At 39.2% G+C, this 17,914-nt stretch overlaps 2 protein-coding genes and 1 long non-coding RNA gene across 13 annotated transcripts in view; 2 read left to right on the top strand and 1 right to left on the bottom strand.

Annotated features, from left to right (window-relative positions):
• GRK4 (G protein-coupled receptor kinase 4) overlaps nt 1-7,335 on the top strand; it is an 82,741-nt gene extending 75,406 nt beyond the window's left edge. For all 4 annotated transcript variants that reach the window (XM_073342660.2, XM_073342658.2, XM_073342661.2 and 1 more), the window contains one exon: nt 1,029-7,335. In XM_073342660.2, coding sequence (XP_073198761.2) covers nt 1,029-1,082 — 54 coding nt within the window. In that variant the 3' untranslated portion in view covers nt 1,083-7,335. The remainder of the gene's footprint in view (nt 1-1,028) is intronic.
• LOC140910802 (uncharacterized) overlaps nt 1-13,236 on the bottom strand; it is a 64,082-nt gene extending 50,846 nt beyond the window's left edge. The window contains exons 1-3 of one of the 2 annotated variants that reach the window (XR_012158739.2): nt 11,683-13,236; nt 10,295-10,641; nt 3,806-3,917 (exon numbers count right to left, since the gene is read on the bottom strand). This is a non-coding gene — a long non-coding RNA (uncharacterized LOC140910802). The remainder of the gene's footprint in view (nt 1-3,805; nt 3,918-10,294; nt 10,642-11,682) is intronic. The other variant, XR_012158738.2, reaches the window with a different exon arrangement.
• Nucleotides 12,433-17,914, top strand: part of HTT (huntingtin) — a 182,417-nt gene continuing 176,935 nt past the window's right edge. For all 7 annotated transcript variants that reach the window (XM_073342650.2, XM_073342649.2, XM_073342651.2 and 4 more), the window contains exon 1: nt 12,433-12,920. In XM_073342650.2, coding sequence (XP_073198751.1) covers nt 12,820-12,920 — 101 coding nt within the window. In that variant the 5' untranslated portion in view covers nt 12,433-12,819. The remainder of the gene's footprint in view (nt 12,921-17,914) is intronic.

Genomic DNA, 17,914 nt, shown 5'->3' with positions numbered 1-17,914 from the left:
CATTTTTGTCATCCGTTGGGCATTTGAATGTTGGTGTGAACTGACTTTTTGGTTACAATAAAAAAGACACTTTAAGCAAGGAAAAACAACAGAGTACCATTTTTAGAAAATATATTTGATCTGTACCTATAAGAAAATTTCCAGTTTGTTTTTAATGTAGGAATGATGTGTTACCCGATTATACGTTATTCAGGAATCTAGTCTTCTTTGGATGCCTATGCATGAATCCCATTTAAGTTGAGAGCTAGATATCTACACTGAGGGAAGACTATACTTCTGCATTATTTTGATTTGAAACTGTTTCCACTGAATGTGAACATTCAGCTATTCATATGAAAAATATAAAAGAAGAAATATTTTAATACCTACACTGTCTGAGTATCAGAAAATCCACTGAGGCCTTAAAACATAGAACCAAAATACGTAGGCTAATTTACACAGTAATATGACATTTTGTTACTGATTCATCCAGTACATTTGTCTCTGGCTGATATACAGGAGACTACCTAACAAAATACTGTTTTCAGCTTTTGCAGGCACTGTGCTATCCCATCTGGTGAATGAAAACTAATTTGCAAATGTACCAATAGTTCCTAGGCTAGCATGGTTGCAGTCAAAATGTTGGTCTTTTGACCACAGTTTTACTTTGCATTTTTATTGCTGATTATAATTTTTCTTTTGCCTAAGCTATCCTCAAAAACTGGGCTTTGTATTGATGAAGAATGTTTGCAAATGTTTTATGGGTTGAGGTCCTTCAATTGGCTATGAAATACTGTTTATAAATCTTGTCTTCTATTACTGACTTCACAAGGAAAGAATTAAAATAAAGTTAGACTAAGTGAAAACGGTCTCAGCTTTGGTTTGAGGTGCCTGCTGCTTCCTTTTGATATCCACAAAACTACTTATTTAGCAGAAAAATTATATGGACTCTATTTAAAACAAACAAAAAAAAAACAAATAAGCCACAAAACGCCAGCTGTGCTACTTATTTAACTAAATGCAGCCATTTTGTCTTGTCTCTTTCTCAGGTCTGTTTTAAATCTGGTTACATTGATGATGAAGAGGAGTCCTCTAGACTCTAAATCAGAGAATTATAGTCCAAAAATAAAAGGATGAATGAACTCTGAATGTTTTTATCTATGTAAAGTGTATTATAAATTTAAAAAATTATGTATGGGCTTTCAGATATTGTATATTTGTACTTTAAAGTGTTAAGATGTATATTTTCACTAAATCTTTATTGTAAAAAAGCCATGAGTGCCACTTAAGTGTAAGTGTGTGATATATTATGTATTTTAACTGGAATGAATCTGGAAATACTTAAGGGTTTTAAAGTACAGAAACTTATGCTATCTGTGATATGGATGTTACTTGGCTTTGGGGATGATTTTGTTGTTGTTCCTGGCAACTCTACTGAATGGCACTATGTTTCTTATTCCTCAGAATATTATTTAGGTTTGTTCTCAACAGTAGACTTGTTATACTGATTAGTATTAATATTTCTGGTGTTAATAACCCTTCATTTCTGTTTGCTGTTAGATTGCACCCTAATGTAGTTCCCAAGTCATTTAAAATGAAACGGCAAGGAAAAGAAGGAATGAGTTCAGTGCACTGTGACCGGTTTCTGTAAAATACTTTTTAGAAGTTTGGATTTAAAGACTATTTGTTTGTCTCAAGTAGTTCTTGTTTTGTATATTGTGTGTAATATGTATTGCCTTGTTTTTGCAACAAACTTAATTTCTGCAAATGTTGATATCAGAAGTAGTAATAGATTTCTGACCTAAGTATGTGAATATATATATTCCCCCATTTATCAGAAAGATAAATCATTTCTCTGTATCTTGCCTTTCTATTCATATCTTTGTCACAGTGAACATAACAGGAATTCCAGATTTTTTTAGAAGTAGTAATTTATGATTTTGGTCCATAGCTTTCCCCTTCCCAACTTTAGATATAGCTTATCTGAGTAAGGCCTTTGTCTACACTGGAATCAGAACCATGCCAGCTATACAACTTGACTATGTTTTGAGTATTTCATGGTTATTGCTAACAGGATTTCCCTAAGCACTGTGGACAGAACTTTTTTTCCTGCAATTGTTAGCCAACTCCATGCTATAGGCTTTCATTTATAGCATGTGCTGGTAAGTCAGAATCACGAAATGGTATGATCTGATCTACCACACAATACCTCCTTGCTTATTGCTATTGTAGATTCTTACATTTTGATGACAGTGTTGACTGTGATCATGACTACTGAGTAAAAATAAAACTAATAATTAAGAATTTTTCTGTATGAATTCTTAAACACATCAAAAAAGAATAATTCCATAAGAAACAAGCCCCACTGATATTCTTTCATAAAGGTGGAATTGGTACTGCAGCCTGTAGATATGATTGTTCAAGACTTCCCATTCTAAGACACAGTATTTTTGTTGCTTATAACTTCGCCAACTTTTAACCTTCTTGGTTGAACATATCCAACTCAGATGTCTGCCTGACTCTTTCTATCTACCTACTAAAATTGTTCAGATGTTTCTAAGATCCAAACAACACATTTTGCCCATGTTATAAATATTCTTACAACTGTTTCATTGAGAGGCTGTAGTGTTTCCACACGTTGGATCAGGAACTTGAAATCTGGGCAGCGCAGTTTACCCCAGAGTCAGGAATGTGCCTTTGCCATCCCCAGAAAAACTTACTCACATTTGACCAAGTTATACGCCTTTGAAAAATTGAAGTTTGTGCATGCTCAGAGACTTCCTTGACAGCTAAATTTTCTGAAGATTCCATCTGCGCTGAGCATGCTCCATTCCCTTCACAGCTCCTGTGACAACTGGACTGCATATATGACATTTGCACAGAGTGACTGAGCATGCTTCAACCCAAGGCTCAGAACAGGACTTTTCCTGCAAATGCTGCTCCTGGCTGCTGGGGGTAGTTGTAACCCGTGGGCACATGAACTGAAATCAGGGACACTCTCCTTTGCTCTCAATACTCCCATTGCTGGCACCCAGTTAGTATGAGAAGTAGAAAATGGCCACATTGGAATGCACAGAAGTGGGAAATGGGGGCAAGAAGGAATGTGAGGGGGTTGCAGGAACCAGGGGCTTGGGGAAGCAGAGGACAAAGGGGACAGGAGCCAGGGGACTGGAGTGTGGATAGACTCAGATGGAGAATGAGCATGAGCTGGGATGGTGCACACAGGAGCAGAGGGAGACAGAGAGGCTAGGGGTATAGGAGTAAGGGCATAACCATTGGAGAATTTGGGACATTTACCAGATAGAGAACAGTGGTTTTGCTTCTCTGATTTGATTAATATAAATGTTACGTTAAAACTTCTGGTTTTTAGTGTAGTGATACAAAGGTATCATTAACAATGGTGGACGTATGGAGTGAGGTATGGACTTAATAGCAGTTTAGAGCAAGTTGGGTAAGAATACCACGGCCCCAGCCTGAGAGGTTTTAAATGATGAAACCACAGGTATCAGCTTTAAATAGAGTAAAGAAAATAGTATATTTTTATTTGCCATGCATGTCAAGCTCTCAAAATCAAATAAGATACTATCTTTTTTTATATAGACAATACCTTAATTAGGAAATCAACTACTATAACACCCTTACTCTATCTGATCTAAACAAAGTTATATTTCCATAACACAGGACAGCAGCTAAGGAAATAAGAGTGTTAAAAATGTTGGAGAACTGAAAGATTTGCAGAAAGTACAACAGTGACTTATAACTATCCATAGTAAATAGCAAGTGACATCAACATTCTCAATAATCTGAGTTCTTAGCCATTACTCACCTAAGTTGGGAAAACAAGGCAAGATGCATGCAAGGCTTCCATTGACTTCAGTGGGACCTGTGCTCAGGCACTCCTGCAGAATTTGGACCTTGTGGTGTAACTAAAAAAGTATCTGTATGAGCAAAGTTTCAAAATTAGGGCAATTGTAACCTAAACTGTGCTTCTGTTCTCTCAGTTCCACCAATTAAGAAAAAAAAATTGCAGTTCCTCACTCAGACTGACAGTTAATGACACCAGTTGGCTGGGAGGATGCCCTGCCCACTCTTGGGCCTCCCTCAGAGAGAGAGGCTATGTTTACAAGCAACCTTTCAAAAGAATTGGCTGTCCTGTTCTAGTTTTTAACATCTCAATCAGATGAACATTACTGCTACTTCCTACTGCACTCCCACCCACTGATGTGTTCATTCTTAATATGGACCAACACATACCTACTGTAAATTTGCTCAGAAAAGGAAATATTGTTCACATTTGGGCAAACAAGGAAAATTTAGTTTTTAATCATAATTGTTTAAACCTTTGGCACCTGTGGAAATTTTAGGCCATTGGTAGAGAGGCATTCTTTTCAAGCAACAGCATGTTGTTTTTATAAATGGGAGTTTTATCTAAAGTCTAATGTTTTGAGCAAGGGTCTAACTGTCAAGATTCCTGGGTTTTATTCCTAACTATGTCAGAATCTAACCTTTAGCAAATGACTAATCTGTATAAACCTCTCTAAAATGTGCATGCTATCTACTGTAAAGTAGTGTTGAGGTCTAACATTGTAATGCTTGTGAGATCTGTGGATGGAAGATGCTATATCTCATTTTATCTGAAGTGAGAAGTACCATCTTTTTTTCCTTATCCCAAAGGCTGCTGTGTCTTGTCAGATAAATTGTCAAATTTTCATAGCTTTCCAAATGAGCATCTCTTTCATTTACCTTAGCAGTAAATTAAATTTATTTGAGCATTCATTAAATTTCTTTAACTTGTGTGTTGTTGCACTCTTATTGTTTGCAAGGTCCATTTTAAAATATATATTTATAGGGCCAAATTCACTAGTGCATTCTGGCTACTATACGCCATTCAAGCAATACAAAGCAGCTGAAAATCTGGTGTAACTGACCACTTAAATTGGGTTTGCAGCTGCTTTGCATTGCCAGAGTGGCATACAATGCACAATTGTACTAATGAATTTCACCTACAGTGAAGGCTGTATTTTTTGCCATGAGGCAGTCATAGGTTTTTAACATTATATCCATGATTTCTGAGGCTTGTGGATAGATGGATGTAACAATGAACAGTTGAATCAATTTTACTAAGAACTTAGAGTCATCAAATTTAAAACTTCATCTGTAAAGGGAGGTAGAGACAGATGGAAATCCAATACTATTGAGGAACCTGTACAGTGCTGCTGTCCCTCCTGCCTTTGCAGAGACTAGCAAATTGTGCCATAAAGGCAGCATTTAGAGTCTCTTGCCTGCCCATCTTTCCATGCTACTTCTGTGCACTGAGGGCCTGATCTTGTGCCATTTAAGTCAGTAGAAGTTTTATTGTTGACTTCAGTCGGAACAAGGTTGGGGCTCTAGTGGGCAAGCAAGGGGAAATGGTTCTAAACGGGTTTTACTCTTCTGTCCTGTTTCTATAAACACTTATGCATATGCTAAGCTTCATTACTCTGAATTTCCCCACTGGGACTGCTCAAAGCTGTAAAGTTAAACATAGGCATAAGTGTTGCCAAGATTAGGGCCTAAATCACTTTTCAGTGTGTTTAAATTGACATTTTGTGACAAAAGACATGAATTTGTCTTTTTGCCTCTTATGCAGAGAGCAGTCTGACTTTTGTATCATTTATCATGGCAGAGCACTAGCCTCAGCACTTTATATAAGGAATTAGTAAACTAAAACTGTCACCATTGCAAACATCTAAGATAGTAAAAGTAACTAAGACGACATAAAATATGACAAAATACTAGTGAACAGATATTGCCTAATATAATTCCATTCATGAATTAGAAAGTCACAAACCATAAGTATAAATGTAACCCATTTACATATGGTACACTGATATCATCTTCCTCTGTTTATCATTAGGTAGTAATATTGATTAATGTTCTCATTGAATTTCTTGTTTTAACACTTCTTGGAGGTAAATTTTGAAAAGCACTGAAGGCAGAATACTCATGGTGTGATAAATTACTATTTTTTTCTGTGAACTTTGCCTTGATTCACAGCTCACGCAGTAGGTAGAACTTCATGACGAAGGAAGGAAGGAAGGACTGAAGAATTCTGTTTGTTTATATGAACATGTCCCTTTAGCTTTTACTGTGAAGTTGTACAAAAGCCAAAGCAAATTCCAATCTTACACAGTTGTAGATTAGGAGTACTTCCATGTAAAGCTAGTATACGATCTCCAATTCAAAACCCCTGTGTTACCCCCAAGGCTATAACAATGGCAAGCTAAGGATCTAAAATACTGGGCCTGATCGTGCTCTTATATTGTGTAATTGATTTCAGTGGAGTTACACCAGTGTGAGAACACAATCAGTCTCCTTTTGTCTTTGTTTTGTGTTCTCTAGTGTTTGTTCCTGTATGCCCTTAATTTCTTAATGTCCATATGTTAATATACATGTTTAACTTGTATTTTCAAAGCAGTGAAATAATGTGCTAGTAACTCAGAAGTTTTCATTATCCCATTCTGTGACCAACAAAATGGAGTCTTCATGTCTCAGGCTGTTTTTGTTTCTATAAAGAGTTCTTCAGCTTCTTTGTTGTTAGTTGTTGATATAGCACTATATGTCTGTGTTCACAATATCTATACAAAACTCTCCATTTAAAAAGCACTTAAAATTACTGCACCACAGTATATGAAAAAATTGTGGTATTTCAGGCAACATAATGTAGTAGCTATTGGTGAATGCTGCGTATTTTCCTCAAGTTAGTTTTAAGCTTTAGTTATGCAGTCCTATTCCCATATATGAAAGAGAATTGCTTTAGTTGGCTAATTTGAGAAACCAGTTATAGACTTTCCAGAAAATTATACATACTGAAGGTGATTCTTAAAGGGTGCAACTAATTAAACTGTGCCAATTGGTTCCAGTGTGGTATTTGTTGTGACTGCATTATAAATGCTGAATCCAACTTTGCGCAGTGTAAAGAAATTTCTCATTGTGTCACTAATGAAATAAAAAAGTACTGTTCACAAGATTCTAGAAACATGTCAACAGAGACATTAGATCTTTGTTTTAGTTCTGTAACATGAACTTAATATTAAGCGAGCAACTGTATGAAGAGCTGTATTTGTTTCAGTTTCCAGAAAAACTAGAGTAACTTTCTTTTGTTACATACTTGACCAATCAGCACAACTGCTCCTTCTAATACGTTAATAGAAACAGCATTAAACTGAATTCTGGTTCTATCTGACTTGAATGATCTGGATGCTTTCTGATGGTAATGTTATCTCTTATGAATGTCTGCACAATGTCCATATTTATTGTATTGTCCACATGGAGTAACTTACTAAGTTTTCAGACTAGCAGCCGTGTTAGTCTATATTTGCAAAAAGAAAAGGAGTCCTTAGTGGCACCTTAGAGACTGACCAATTTATTTGAGCATAAGCTTTCGTGAGCTACAGCTCACTTCGTTGGATGCATTCGATGAAGTGAGCTGTAGCTCACGAAAGCTTATGCTCTGATAAATTGGTTAGTCTCTAAGGTGCCACTAGTACTCCTTTTCTTTTTACTAAGTTTTGAACACGTGTAGGTAGCTCTCCTTTCTTCTTTGCATAATGATGCTAATGTATCAGAATTATTGTTCAAAGTATAACCATTTTCATTGCTAAATGTGAGCAACGTAAGTTATAAAAGTGTCTTCCAACCACTAAAATGTTCTTATATCAGCAGCTTTATGTTCTATCAAGCATTTTTTATGACTGAAATAAAAGTAAAACACTGCTACATAAACAGATCATATGTCTTGTAGTCTCATCTTTTGATCTATGTAATGAGTCTTTCATGGGAACCAAGGTGGATAAAATAATAATTTTTAAATCAATTTTTATTTAAATCCATTTTAATATAATTAGATTTTTTTATTTACATATTGGTAGTTCTTTAGCAATTTAAGATATTAAATTGGGAAGAAAGTGAAGTGAATGCTGTGTACTTGTTTGGTTTCCAATTGTTAGTAGAATTTCAGATTTTAGATTTTTTTTTTTTTTACACTAAGGAAATTTCACACTTAAAATGCTCATTTATACTTAAAAAAAAAAAAAAACCTGGTCTTCATGAACAGCCTTGCTGTGATAACACTACATGTTCATACTTGCTATAGTTACAACTAATATCACCTTCCAATATATTAAACTTCCACAAGTCAAAAAAGTTAAAATTCTTCAAACAGGCTTTGCTTCTCCAGCAGGGTTTATAGTTTGAAGTCAGTGGGATGCATGCTCCTAAATTACTTATGTGCTCTTGAAAATACGGGTATAAAAGCCTTACTTTGAATATTTTGGCCAATTTATAAAAATGTTAACAATAATTTTGTTAATGGATTGAAAGTGTAAATAACCTTTTTGTTAAAAATTATGCAATGTTGGTCTGAAGTGACAAAAATTTTATGTCACTCTGAGTATGCCTAAACTGCAAATGAAGGTGCAATGATTGTAGTGCAAATACTCTCCCCTGCCGTAGCAGCCACAGATCTGAGGCTGAGAAGGAGTTGGGGGGTCTCTCCCCGGCAGCTGCAGCCCTAGATGTGGGAAAGTCGCCTCTTTCTCTGGCAGCCGCAGCCCTGCACGTCCCAAATTCCCCCAAACCCCTCTTCTCACCCCTCAGCCCCCTATTCCCCCCCAAGGCCACCACCTCACCTTACATGTGTGTCTTCTCCAGGGTCCAGGTACCTAATTAGTGGAGCCACGCCTGTGCAGCTCCACTAATTAGGTGGGTGGCCCTTCATTTTCTCGTGTGTGGCCATTCAGGTGTGCACCTTAGCGGGCACTATCTGCAGATCACCTAAGTGGAGCTTGCAGACCACAGTTTGAGAGCCTCTGGTCTACACATATCTATCTACAGGGAAGAAATATTTAATAAATGTCTCTTCAATCTAGCTGAGAAAGGTATAAAATGATCCAGTGAGTGGAAGTTGAAGCTAGACAAATTCATGCTAGACATAAAGCATATATTTTTAACGGAGAGTGTAATTAACCATTGGAACAATTTACCAGGTACCACAGTTCAGTGTGCACCTGCAGTAAATGAACACAAATTCCTTTCTAAAATTATCTGCACCTCTGAAAACCTTGCTTTGTAATGAAGAGAAGTTAAATAATGAATGGACAGAACTAAAGAAAATTTTATCCCTAACTTCAGATATAGTTCTAGAAAGACTCCCTGGAGAATCTTCAATCTTGTGTTAAACATCTTTCTCAGAGAAGATGAAAAGGCTTAACTTGTGTAGTGTGAAAATCTATTTAAAAATCTCTTTTCTTAGGAGGTGGAGCTTATATTAGCCATTTAGCTTTCCTAATCTAGGCAAACTTCAGCAGCTAGTTTTCCAAAAGCTGCATACAGCATTTCAGATTTTTATTATATTGATTAGTTTTTCCTTACTTTTTCTATCTACTTTAATTTGCATAATCAAAAGATTTCAGTTAATTGGGTTCAAGCAACCAGTTATATTAAAGCCAGCAGTTGTAACTGTATGGAAAATTTAGTGCAACAATACATTGATTTCTCCCCCAACCCCCAAATTAGATTTATATTGATAGAAGTATTGACTTAAAAAAACCTAGTTCACAACAGTAGGTTATAAAGTTAGTATTAATTAATTTTGCACAGAAGAACAAAGGTACCCTTGACACAGAAAATTATAGGAAGAAGAGGAGCGCCTTCATGTAAATCAGAGTACTTGGAACAAGTTTTAGCTTCGGAAAGCCCACGGCTGAAGCCCAAGTAACACTGAATATATACAAGGATGAATGATGCACAAGTAAATAGGTCTATATGAATGCAAAATGTCATGCTGGCGTGAAATACAGTTGTAAAGTCCAGTCTTAATATAAACCTAGTTTAACTCTAACCTACATCTGTCTCAAAACAAGAGGTTGGAAAACAGAAAAATGGGACCTAATTCAGATGAAAATATTCTGTGTGCCAATGGGTCACTGGTTCTTTTCAATCTTTTGAGTTCTTGTAATAAATGTCTCCTTTCAGCCTATGTCAATGTCTTTTTTTCTGTAGTGCATGTGCTATTAGAGTGGAAACGTGGAGAAACCTAATTGGTTTTTCCATTTCAACAGAATAAATATCAAGAGGGACTACTACTTGGGAAGTAAATGTATATTAAGTGCACTTATTGGAAATTTGTGTATTCGTTCTGTAAAAGCATTTTAAGTACTGATAGCACTGGTAGTGTTTGGCATGTATAATATGTAGTGTACAAGTTGTATATAAAATAACATTTGATCTTGTGGAGTTCTGAGTATATTCTTACAATTAAGTTTTTTTTTAATACCTGTGCCTGTTGATTCCAAAGAAAAACTGCTTTTCAGAAGTGTCTTTCTGAGATCAAACGATTGTTGTCTCTGTGGTCAAAGAGAAGTCAAGCCTCCCTTTCTCCCCACTCAGTTTCTGTAAGTGTTAAGCACAGTTTGGTCCTCTCTTCCAGCTACCTGAACCCTTAGAGGAGGAGACAAAGGACTGACATGATTGCATTTGGTGGGTGTAGTCCCACAGGAGCAGCTGCTTTCTCCTCTATGGCAATGTCTGAGCTCAGCTTGTCTGGTCCACCATAATCAGTAGAGTGTGCCCAGCTCCTGCTTTCAAGCAGGAAGCGAATGAAAGGATTGATGAAAAGTGAATCTGAAAAAAGTGAAAGGATTTTTAGGGATGTAGAATTTTTTACTTCATGGATATTTTCCTTTAAAGGGGAAGATAGAGCACAGAGCTCCGCTTATACTGCTATCCCTTATCTCCATCTCCTGGTCTGTTCTTAAAACTTAGGTCAACCTAGCTACGTCACTCACACCCCTCAGAGACCCAGTTAAGCTGTCCTAAGATCTGTTATTGATACCACTAGCTCAATGGAAGAATTATTCTATCAACTTAACTCCTGCCTTCCCTGGGGGTGGATTTACCGCAGTAACAGAAAACCCCCTTCCAGTGCTTTAGCAAGTGTCTACATTACAGTGCTACAGCGAAGTAGCTGCAGTTATGCCACTGTAGTGCTTATGGTGCAGATATACCCTGTGAGATGTCTATACCTTAGGCCTTGGGTGAATGTATGTTGTCCCAATTTAACTAAAACAGTTTAAAAACAGTTCGTCATACCTTACAAGGGTGGAACCAGTTTAGCTGCATTAGGGCTTGTTAATGGAGGGATACTCAGGACCTTAAAGATGATCTGAAGTTTCTGAAGAACATTAAACCTACAGGGATACTGTCACTCAATTCAACCTTAGGATATGTCTGCACTACAGCAGCACAGGTATGCCACTACAGTGCTGTAGCGTATATGCTTCCTCGATCCATGTAAATTTTTTTTTTTAAGAACCACTCACGAAGATAATTCACTTCTGCAAGAGATGGCAGAGCTTGGTTGATGGAAGAATCCTTCCACTGTCCTAGATGTGTCTAGACCAGGGGTTGGGTTGATCTAACTAAAAAGTTCAGAGCACAAAACTGTTCACAGCCCTGAGCAACATCACTAAGTTAACCTAAATTTTAGATGTAGACCAGACCTTAGTTTGCTTTATCTGAATCCCTTAAGTTAATGTGAATGAAGTCCACTTCACTTCTGAATGGGACTGTCCACACGCCCCACCAGGGTTTAATATCAGAGGGGTAGCCGTGTTAGTCGGGATCTATAAAAGCGGCACCTTATAGTGGCACCTTATAGATTACCAGACATATTGGCGCCTGAGCTTTCGTGGGTGAATACCCGCTTCATCGGATGCATGTAGTGGAAATTTCCAGAGGCAGGTATAAATATGCAAGCAAGAATGAGGCAAGGGATAACGAGGTTAGTTCAATCAGGCAGGATGAGGCCCTCTTCTAGCAGTTGAGGTGTGAACACCAACGGAGGAGAAACTGCTTTTGTAGTGGGCTAGCCAGACCCAGGGTTTAATATGCATTAACTTCACAGCTGTTGTCATTAATTCTCCTTACATGCTCTTGAGCGTTAACGGACAAAGCCTCGGGCCCGGAGCCCAAGTAGCAACTGTAGCCCAAGAGCTGGGAGTGGACAGACCTGGAGGTTGCTCTGCGTGCCCTGTTCCCACGGAGCTCGGGCCTGCTGCCCTATGGACCTGCTCTACGTGAGCCCGACCCTTCTGCAGGAGGCGCCCCCACCGTTCGACAGGCGGCAGCTGGCAGACCGGCCGGAGCTTGACAGCGACCCAAGGGGCACTAGGACCGGACAGCCATCTTCCCGAGGGGAGGCGGAGCGCGGTGAAGCGAGCGTGTGGATGAATTTGTGTTTCCTCAACCAAGCTTGTGTTTGTCTGAACGGTGACACCGCCCCAAAGCCTACTGCTTTGCTGGCTGGTTTGGGCAGCGGGCGGAACTCCTTTCTGATTGGTGCGTGAGGCTGTCGCTCTTTCATTTTCCACTCCCCCCCCCGCGGGTACGCCGGCCCCAGTCACCTGCGTAGGGAACTTTGCTCTCGGCCTGGCAGGGGGTAGCGTGGGGGATGATGGGAGGCTTCCAAGATGGCGGCGAGGCGGCTTCAGAGTGATCGCGGCCCCCTGCAGCGTCTTCTTCATTCATTGCAGTAACGAGCGGCGGCGCTGGGATCCCGACGGCGGCAGGGACAGTGCCGCGGCGGCCCGGGCGCGGCGAACGGGGAGTCTCCGGGGCTCCAGGAGCGGGCAGCTCGTGCGCGAAGACGGGAGGGGCCCCAGGCTCCCGGGCGCTGTGAGCGGCGAGGCGGCTCCGGGTCCAAGCGAGCGGCTCAGGCGCTGTGAGGAGAAGAGACGGAGTCCGGTCCCCGGGCGCTGCGGTCGACTGGCCCCTGCGGCGCGCGGCACGGACTGAGCGGACATGGCCACCATGGAGAAACTGATGAAGGCCTTCGAGTCCCTCCGCTCCTTTCAGCAGCAGCAGGGGCCGGCTGCCATCCCCGAGGAGCCGCTCCAGAGAGCGTGAGTGTCCGGCCGCGGGGCGGCGAGGCTGGGTCGGTAGCGAAGACTAGGAAGGGAACTTAGAGCTTCTGAGAAGCGGCTGCCCTCAGAGGGAGCGGGCTGGCGGGGACGCCCCTGGGCGCCCTGTCACGGGTGGGGTGGATGGGCCCCTGCTGCTGCCGCCTCTTCAGCTAAGGGTTGTCTGAAGGCGGGTTCCAGAAGCATTTGGTTTCGCTTAAAGACCACCAGCAAAATCCTTCCTCACCAGAAGCAAAAGCATTAACCTGCTCCGCAGTGAGCGAGGCGACTTCGTCTCCAGGCCGCTGCAACCGGTGATCCCTCGTGACGGCTAGAGAGCCTGTCGCACAAGCCCTGGTAAACTCCAGGAATAATAATAATCCACGTGTGTACCAGCAAAGCAAGGCTGGTGGTCTACTCTCAGCTGGCCCTTTCTCACTGGAAGAAGATACTTTATTAACGTGTCTCTTCTGGTAACTGTCTGGGTATCTATCTAGAAAATACTGAAAGCTTTTTTTTCCTCTTCAAAAAAGAAATGAGAAATAAACTGGGTAGGTGTGTTTTTTTTTTTTTTTTTTTTTTAAAAAGCACTAGTACGGTTAAAGAGCAGACAAATTATTATAGTACTTATGATAACCTAGACAAATAAGTGCAAAGAAAAAACTAACAGACAACCACTCCTTTATACAAACATCTACACTTTTTACTGGACTCAAATCTCTCTGAACACGGGCCTTCTGGATCTCATTACATTATATGGCGTTAGATACATATCTTATTAGAACCAGGTTTCAGAGTAACAGCTGTGTTAGTCTGTATTCGCAAAAAGAAAAGGAGTAGTTGTGGCACCTTAGAGACTAACCAATTTATTTGAGCATAAGCTTTCGTGAGCCACAGCTCATGCTCAGATAAATTGGTTAGTCTCTAAGGTGCCACAAGCACTCCTTTTTTTCTTATTAGAACCAGTTCTCTAGGGGGGTGCAAAAAGTTCAGTAGTTTATCACTCAGCTTTTACCAGAAGTGCTGACACTTATTTGTCCAGTATGTCAGAATCTGATTCTTTTAGGGGAACTTTTTTAATCTTGTAGAAGTAATAATTTATTGTTTGAATTATATGTAACAATTTCTTAAAAAACCTGAACAGTGAAAAGAGATTAGTTATTTCAGTTTTGTCAGTTTTATGTTCTTCTTCATGTTGCAATATTAAAAACTGCTAGAGAGTTTTTAAATCCCAAACAAAGCTAGTTCTTATTCAGGTGGAGTTTTATTAAAACATTATTTATTACATTGATTATTTAGATGATCCTCAAGTATATGTTTTTCACAAAACACAGAAGAAGAAAATCAGTGACCCCCTGTGTGTATTATACTACGTATTCCAATTAAAAAAAATGGTCTTGGGCATTAATACATGTAATTTTATACCTACAGTTACTGATAGTTTCCCTATAGTTTTAAATATTTTTACAATATGAACTCACAAACCCCAAAGGTCTCCATTCATTTACCTGTAATATTGCATAGCAAAATTCTTACTGGGAAGAAAAAGTTATTACTGCATCACATAAATGAATAATAAAAGGAGTATCCTGTGAATGTTAGCTGACCAATCATTTACACTGATGATAACAACTTAGATGATAAAAGATGACAGAGTTAAAACTTAAAAGGGCAATGGCAACATGGCCATTTAAAAGAAAATAGTAGTAGTAGTTTAGGGTGCTATTTCTTCCGTTTATAGGCTCTTCTATGATATCTCAACAAATTTATTCTCAAACACCTGGCAAATAATTAAGTACTATCCCCATTTTACAAATGGAAAAAGAGACAGGAATAAGAGATGATTTAGAGCAGGGTCACACAAGACCTCTCCTAAGCCCCAGTGGTCCAGTGCCGAAACCATGAGACCAATCTTCCTTCACCACATATGCCCAAGTCCCTCTGCCACTCTGTGGTTTTACCACATTTTCCTATTTTTAAGTGAAAGACACAAATGATTGAGGAAATTGACCAGCTGCAGAGCTGAGGTAGTGAAAGAGACCATACACAAATGTCTGTCAAATGCAAAGTGAACACACCAAACGAAACATTTTTTCTTTCGAGTCTCTAAATTATATTATTCTTAGATCAAAATATTGCAGGTAAAAGTATGATTTAAGTTGAGGATGTCTCTGCTTATGTTTTTAAATGCTTTTATGAATTTCCAAACAACGTCACCACATCCTATGTGGCCTTAGTGTGTTTTAGTTTTGCAACTGTATTTGTTTTGGGTGCCACCAGGAACTATCCAACCACTTACCTGGCATACCATAGAGCCTGTTTTTAAAAGCAGAGTCAATAAGGTTAGATCAGAAGCCTGAGTTTTCACTGTTCTTATTTTGCAAGTTTAAATTCAGACCCTTACATCATATTTTAATATCTACTTGTGGGTATTTGTACCCCATACTTTAACAGATCTTTTGTGAAAAAGCTACCATTATAAGAAACTATCTTATTAGTAGACTCTGTGGAGAAACTTAACTGGATATGTTAAAGTTTTCTGGACAGTGTTATTCAATGGTAAAATCAACTTTCAGTCTACTCTCCAGATAGTAAGAAACACCAGCGCAACAAATACACAAACACTGGGATCATGCCACTGCCACATGAGAAGGCAGCTAGGGACAAGATGCCCCAGGACAGGGTTATGGGCTAGCTTCTTCACAGACTTCCCTGGAAAAATGAAAATGGGTTGGGATCATTTGGTAAAACTCCCTCCAAATGTGAAAGATGATTGTTTACCTGGTCCCACATCAGGGTGTGTGCTAGGTTTGCAGACTGCCTTCTGGCAGTTCAGTGACTTTTGGCAAGTCAGAAATTAGAGAGACAAGATAGATGAGGTTATATCTTTTATTGGACAGAACAGAAGTTGGTTCAGTAAAAGAGATTACCTCACCCACTTTCTCTCTCATATCCTGGGAACAACACCAGCTACGACATCACTGCATACAAGTCAGAAATCACTTAACCCACAGCCCTTCTGTTTTCGCCAATGCTCTGGGAATCAGGAGAAAATTCTGTACATTCAGTGTTCAGACAATAAAGATTTTAATTTGGGGTCTTCTACACCTGCTCCATCAAGACCTTCACAGGAGACAATCACAGTGATGGGATGCTACAGCACTGTGACGCTGAACAGCTCCTTGCCCTCATCCTCCACCACAGCACTATGGTTAGACTTCAGAACAGTCATGATTAAGGTTAAGCTTTTGTCATGGTTATTTTTAACAAAAGTCCCGGGCAATAAACAAAAATTCACAGACGCCTGGGACCTGTCTGTTACTTCTACTAAAAATAATGGGCGTGTGGGGGAATGACGGAGAGATGACTGAAGCCCAAGGGGTGGAGGGAAGAGAGCCCAAGCCCTGCGGGGGGATGTCCGGCACCCACAGGCCCTGCTGGCTGACCGCTCTGGGGCCTCCTGCAACCCTAGGGTTGAAGCAGAAAATGTCACAGATGTCCCTGAAAGTCATGGAATCCTGTAACCCCGGTGACAAATGTTATCTTTCGTCATGCTGTAGATGTTGATAATGATAGTAACCACATCCAAGAGAAAGGTGATCTGATCTAAGAGATAAAAGTTCATGAGGGAGAACAATCCCTGAAATTTTTCCTGCATATTTCTCAAACGCACTTGATAATATTTAAGGAAAACAAAAAATGCTAGCTGTTTTAAAGTTATTCATTCCTCCATACTAGTACCTCCTAGCTCTCCTCATCACAATCCTTACTAAACAAGATTATGCACAGTGACACTTGTCATCAACAACTCAGGTTCCCAGAAAAGTAGTTCTTTAATAGAGATTCATCTTTAAACATCACACAAAGCTGTATTACAAACCAAGAAAATATTGTAAATTAGTGATGATGAATGAAGAAAGGGTTGGCAACTGGAAATGGCCCATAGTTCCAAGTTTTACATTAGTTAGATTACCCAAATGGTAGCTAGTGAAGTGTTAGCATTCTTTGCAGACTTTCTCCTTTTAAAATCTGAGCATAAACCAAAATACAGTATGAGTCATTCTTTTCAGGTAGATTGTTCCATTTTTAGCTCAACTCATTGATTGTAGATTTTTACAGTGGATTGACTTTCATAGAGATTGGATTAGCCTATGCTAGTTCAACTAACTTTGAAGCCGTGCTGAGTTTTGGTTGGGGCTGAAGTGTCTTTGGTTTAATAATTAAAATACAAAGGTAACCATATTCAGCAACTTAATTGGCATACTTTATATTTAGTGAGTCTACATGCATGTCCAAATGGAAGTTGATTCAATAAATTGCACTCTTCCTCTGTGTCAGTACTGAACCATTGGCTTCTATAGTGCTAAAAGGCACTGTGCTGCTGGAGATGTTTGGTAAAATTTTCAAAAGTACTTAAGGGGTTTAGGAGTTTGATTTAAGAGCTTGTTGACTTTAGCTGGGCTTAGACACTAAGTCACTTAAGTGATTCTGAGTATTTTAACCTGCTGTCTTAAGTGATGTGAAATGGAGATTCTGACAGTGGTCATTAAAGGTCCTTTCCAAGAGTTACTGGTGTTTACCATGGTCCTTTTGGCCAAATTTCAACTTGGTCACTCATTCTGCCTACTGTGTAATTTGGCCATGACATTTTTCGCTATTTTTGTCTTAAACTATTATGCAGTGTTGATGTTAATCTGCTGCTTTTTTATTCCATGTGTGGTTGCATTTAAGCGTGTGTGTGTGTGTGTGTGTAAAGGGCGCTTGAAATGATTTATGTAAATTTGTAAGATATTTTAGCATTCTGAAGAAAGTAAGGTGCTTTCAAAATAAGATTTTATTATTAACCCTCTTCTTTATTCACTCTTTCCTCAAAAAACCCCAAAACCTTGGGTTGAGATGAAATATGAGGAACTTCATCCCAAAAGGGAAGTTTTTTGAGAAATGTGAAAAAAATGGATTAACTATTTCAACCTATGTTTGTGGAAAATTGGATGTCA

Source organism: Lepidochelys kempii, chromosome 4 (genome assembly GCF_965140285.1).
Source record: "Lepidochelys kempii isolate rLepKem1 chromosome 4, rLepKem1.hap1, whole genome shotgun sequence".
In the NCBI taxonomy this organism is placed as follows: Eukaryota; Metazoa; Chordata; order Testudines; family Cheloniidae; genus Lepidochelys; species Lepidochelys kempii.
This window is presented reverse-complemented; position numbering and strand designations above follow the sequence as displayed.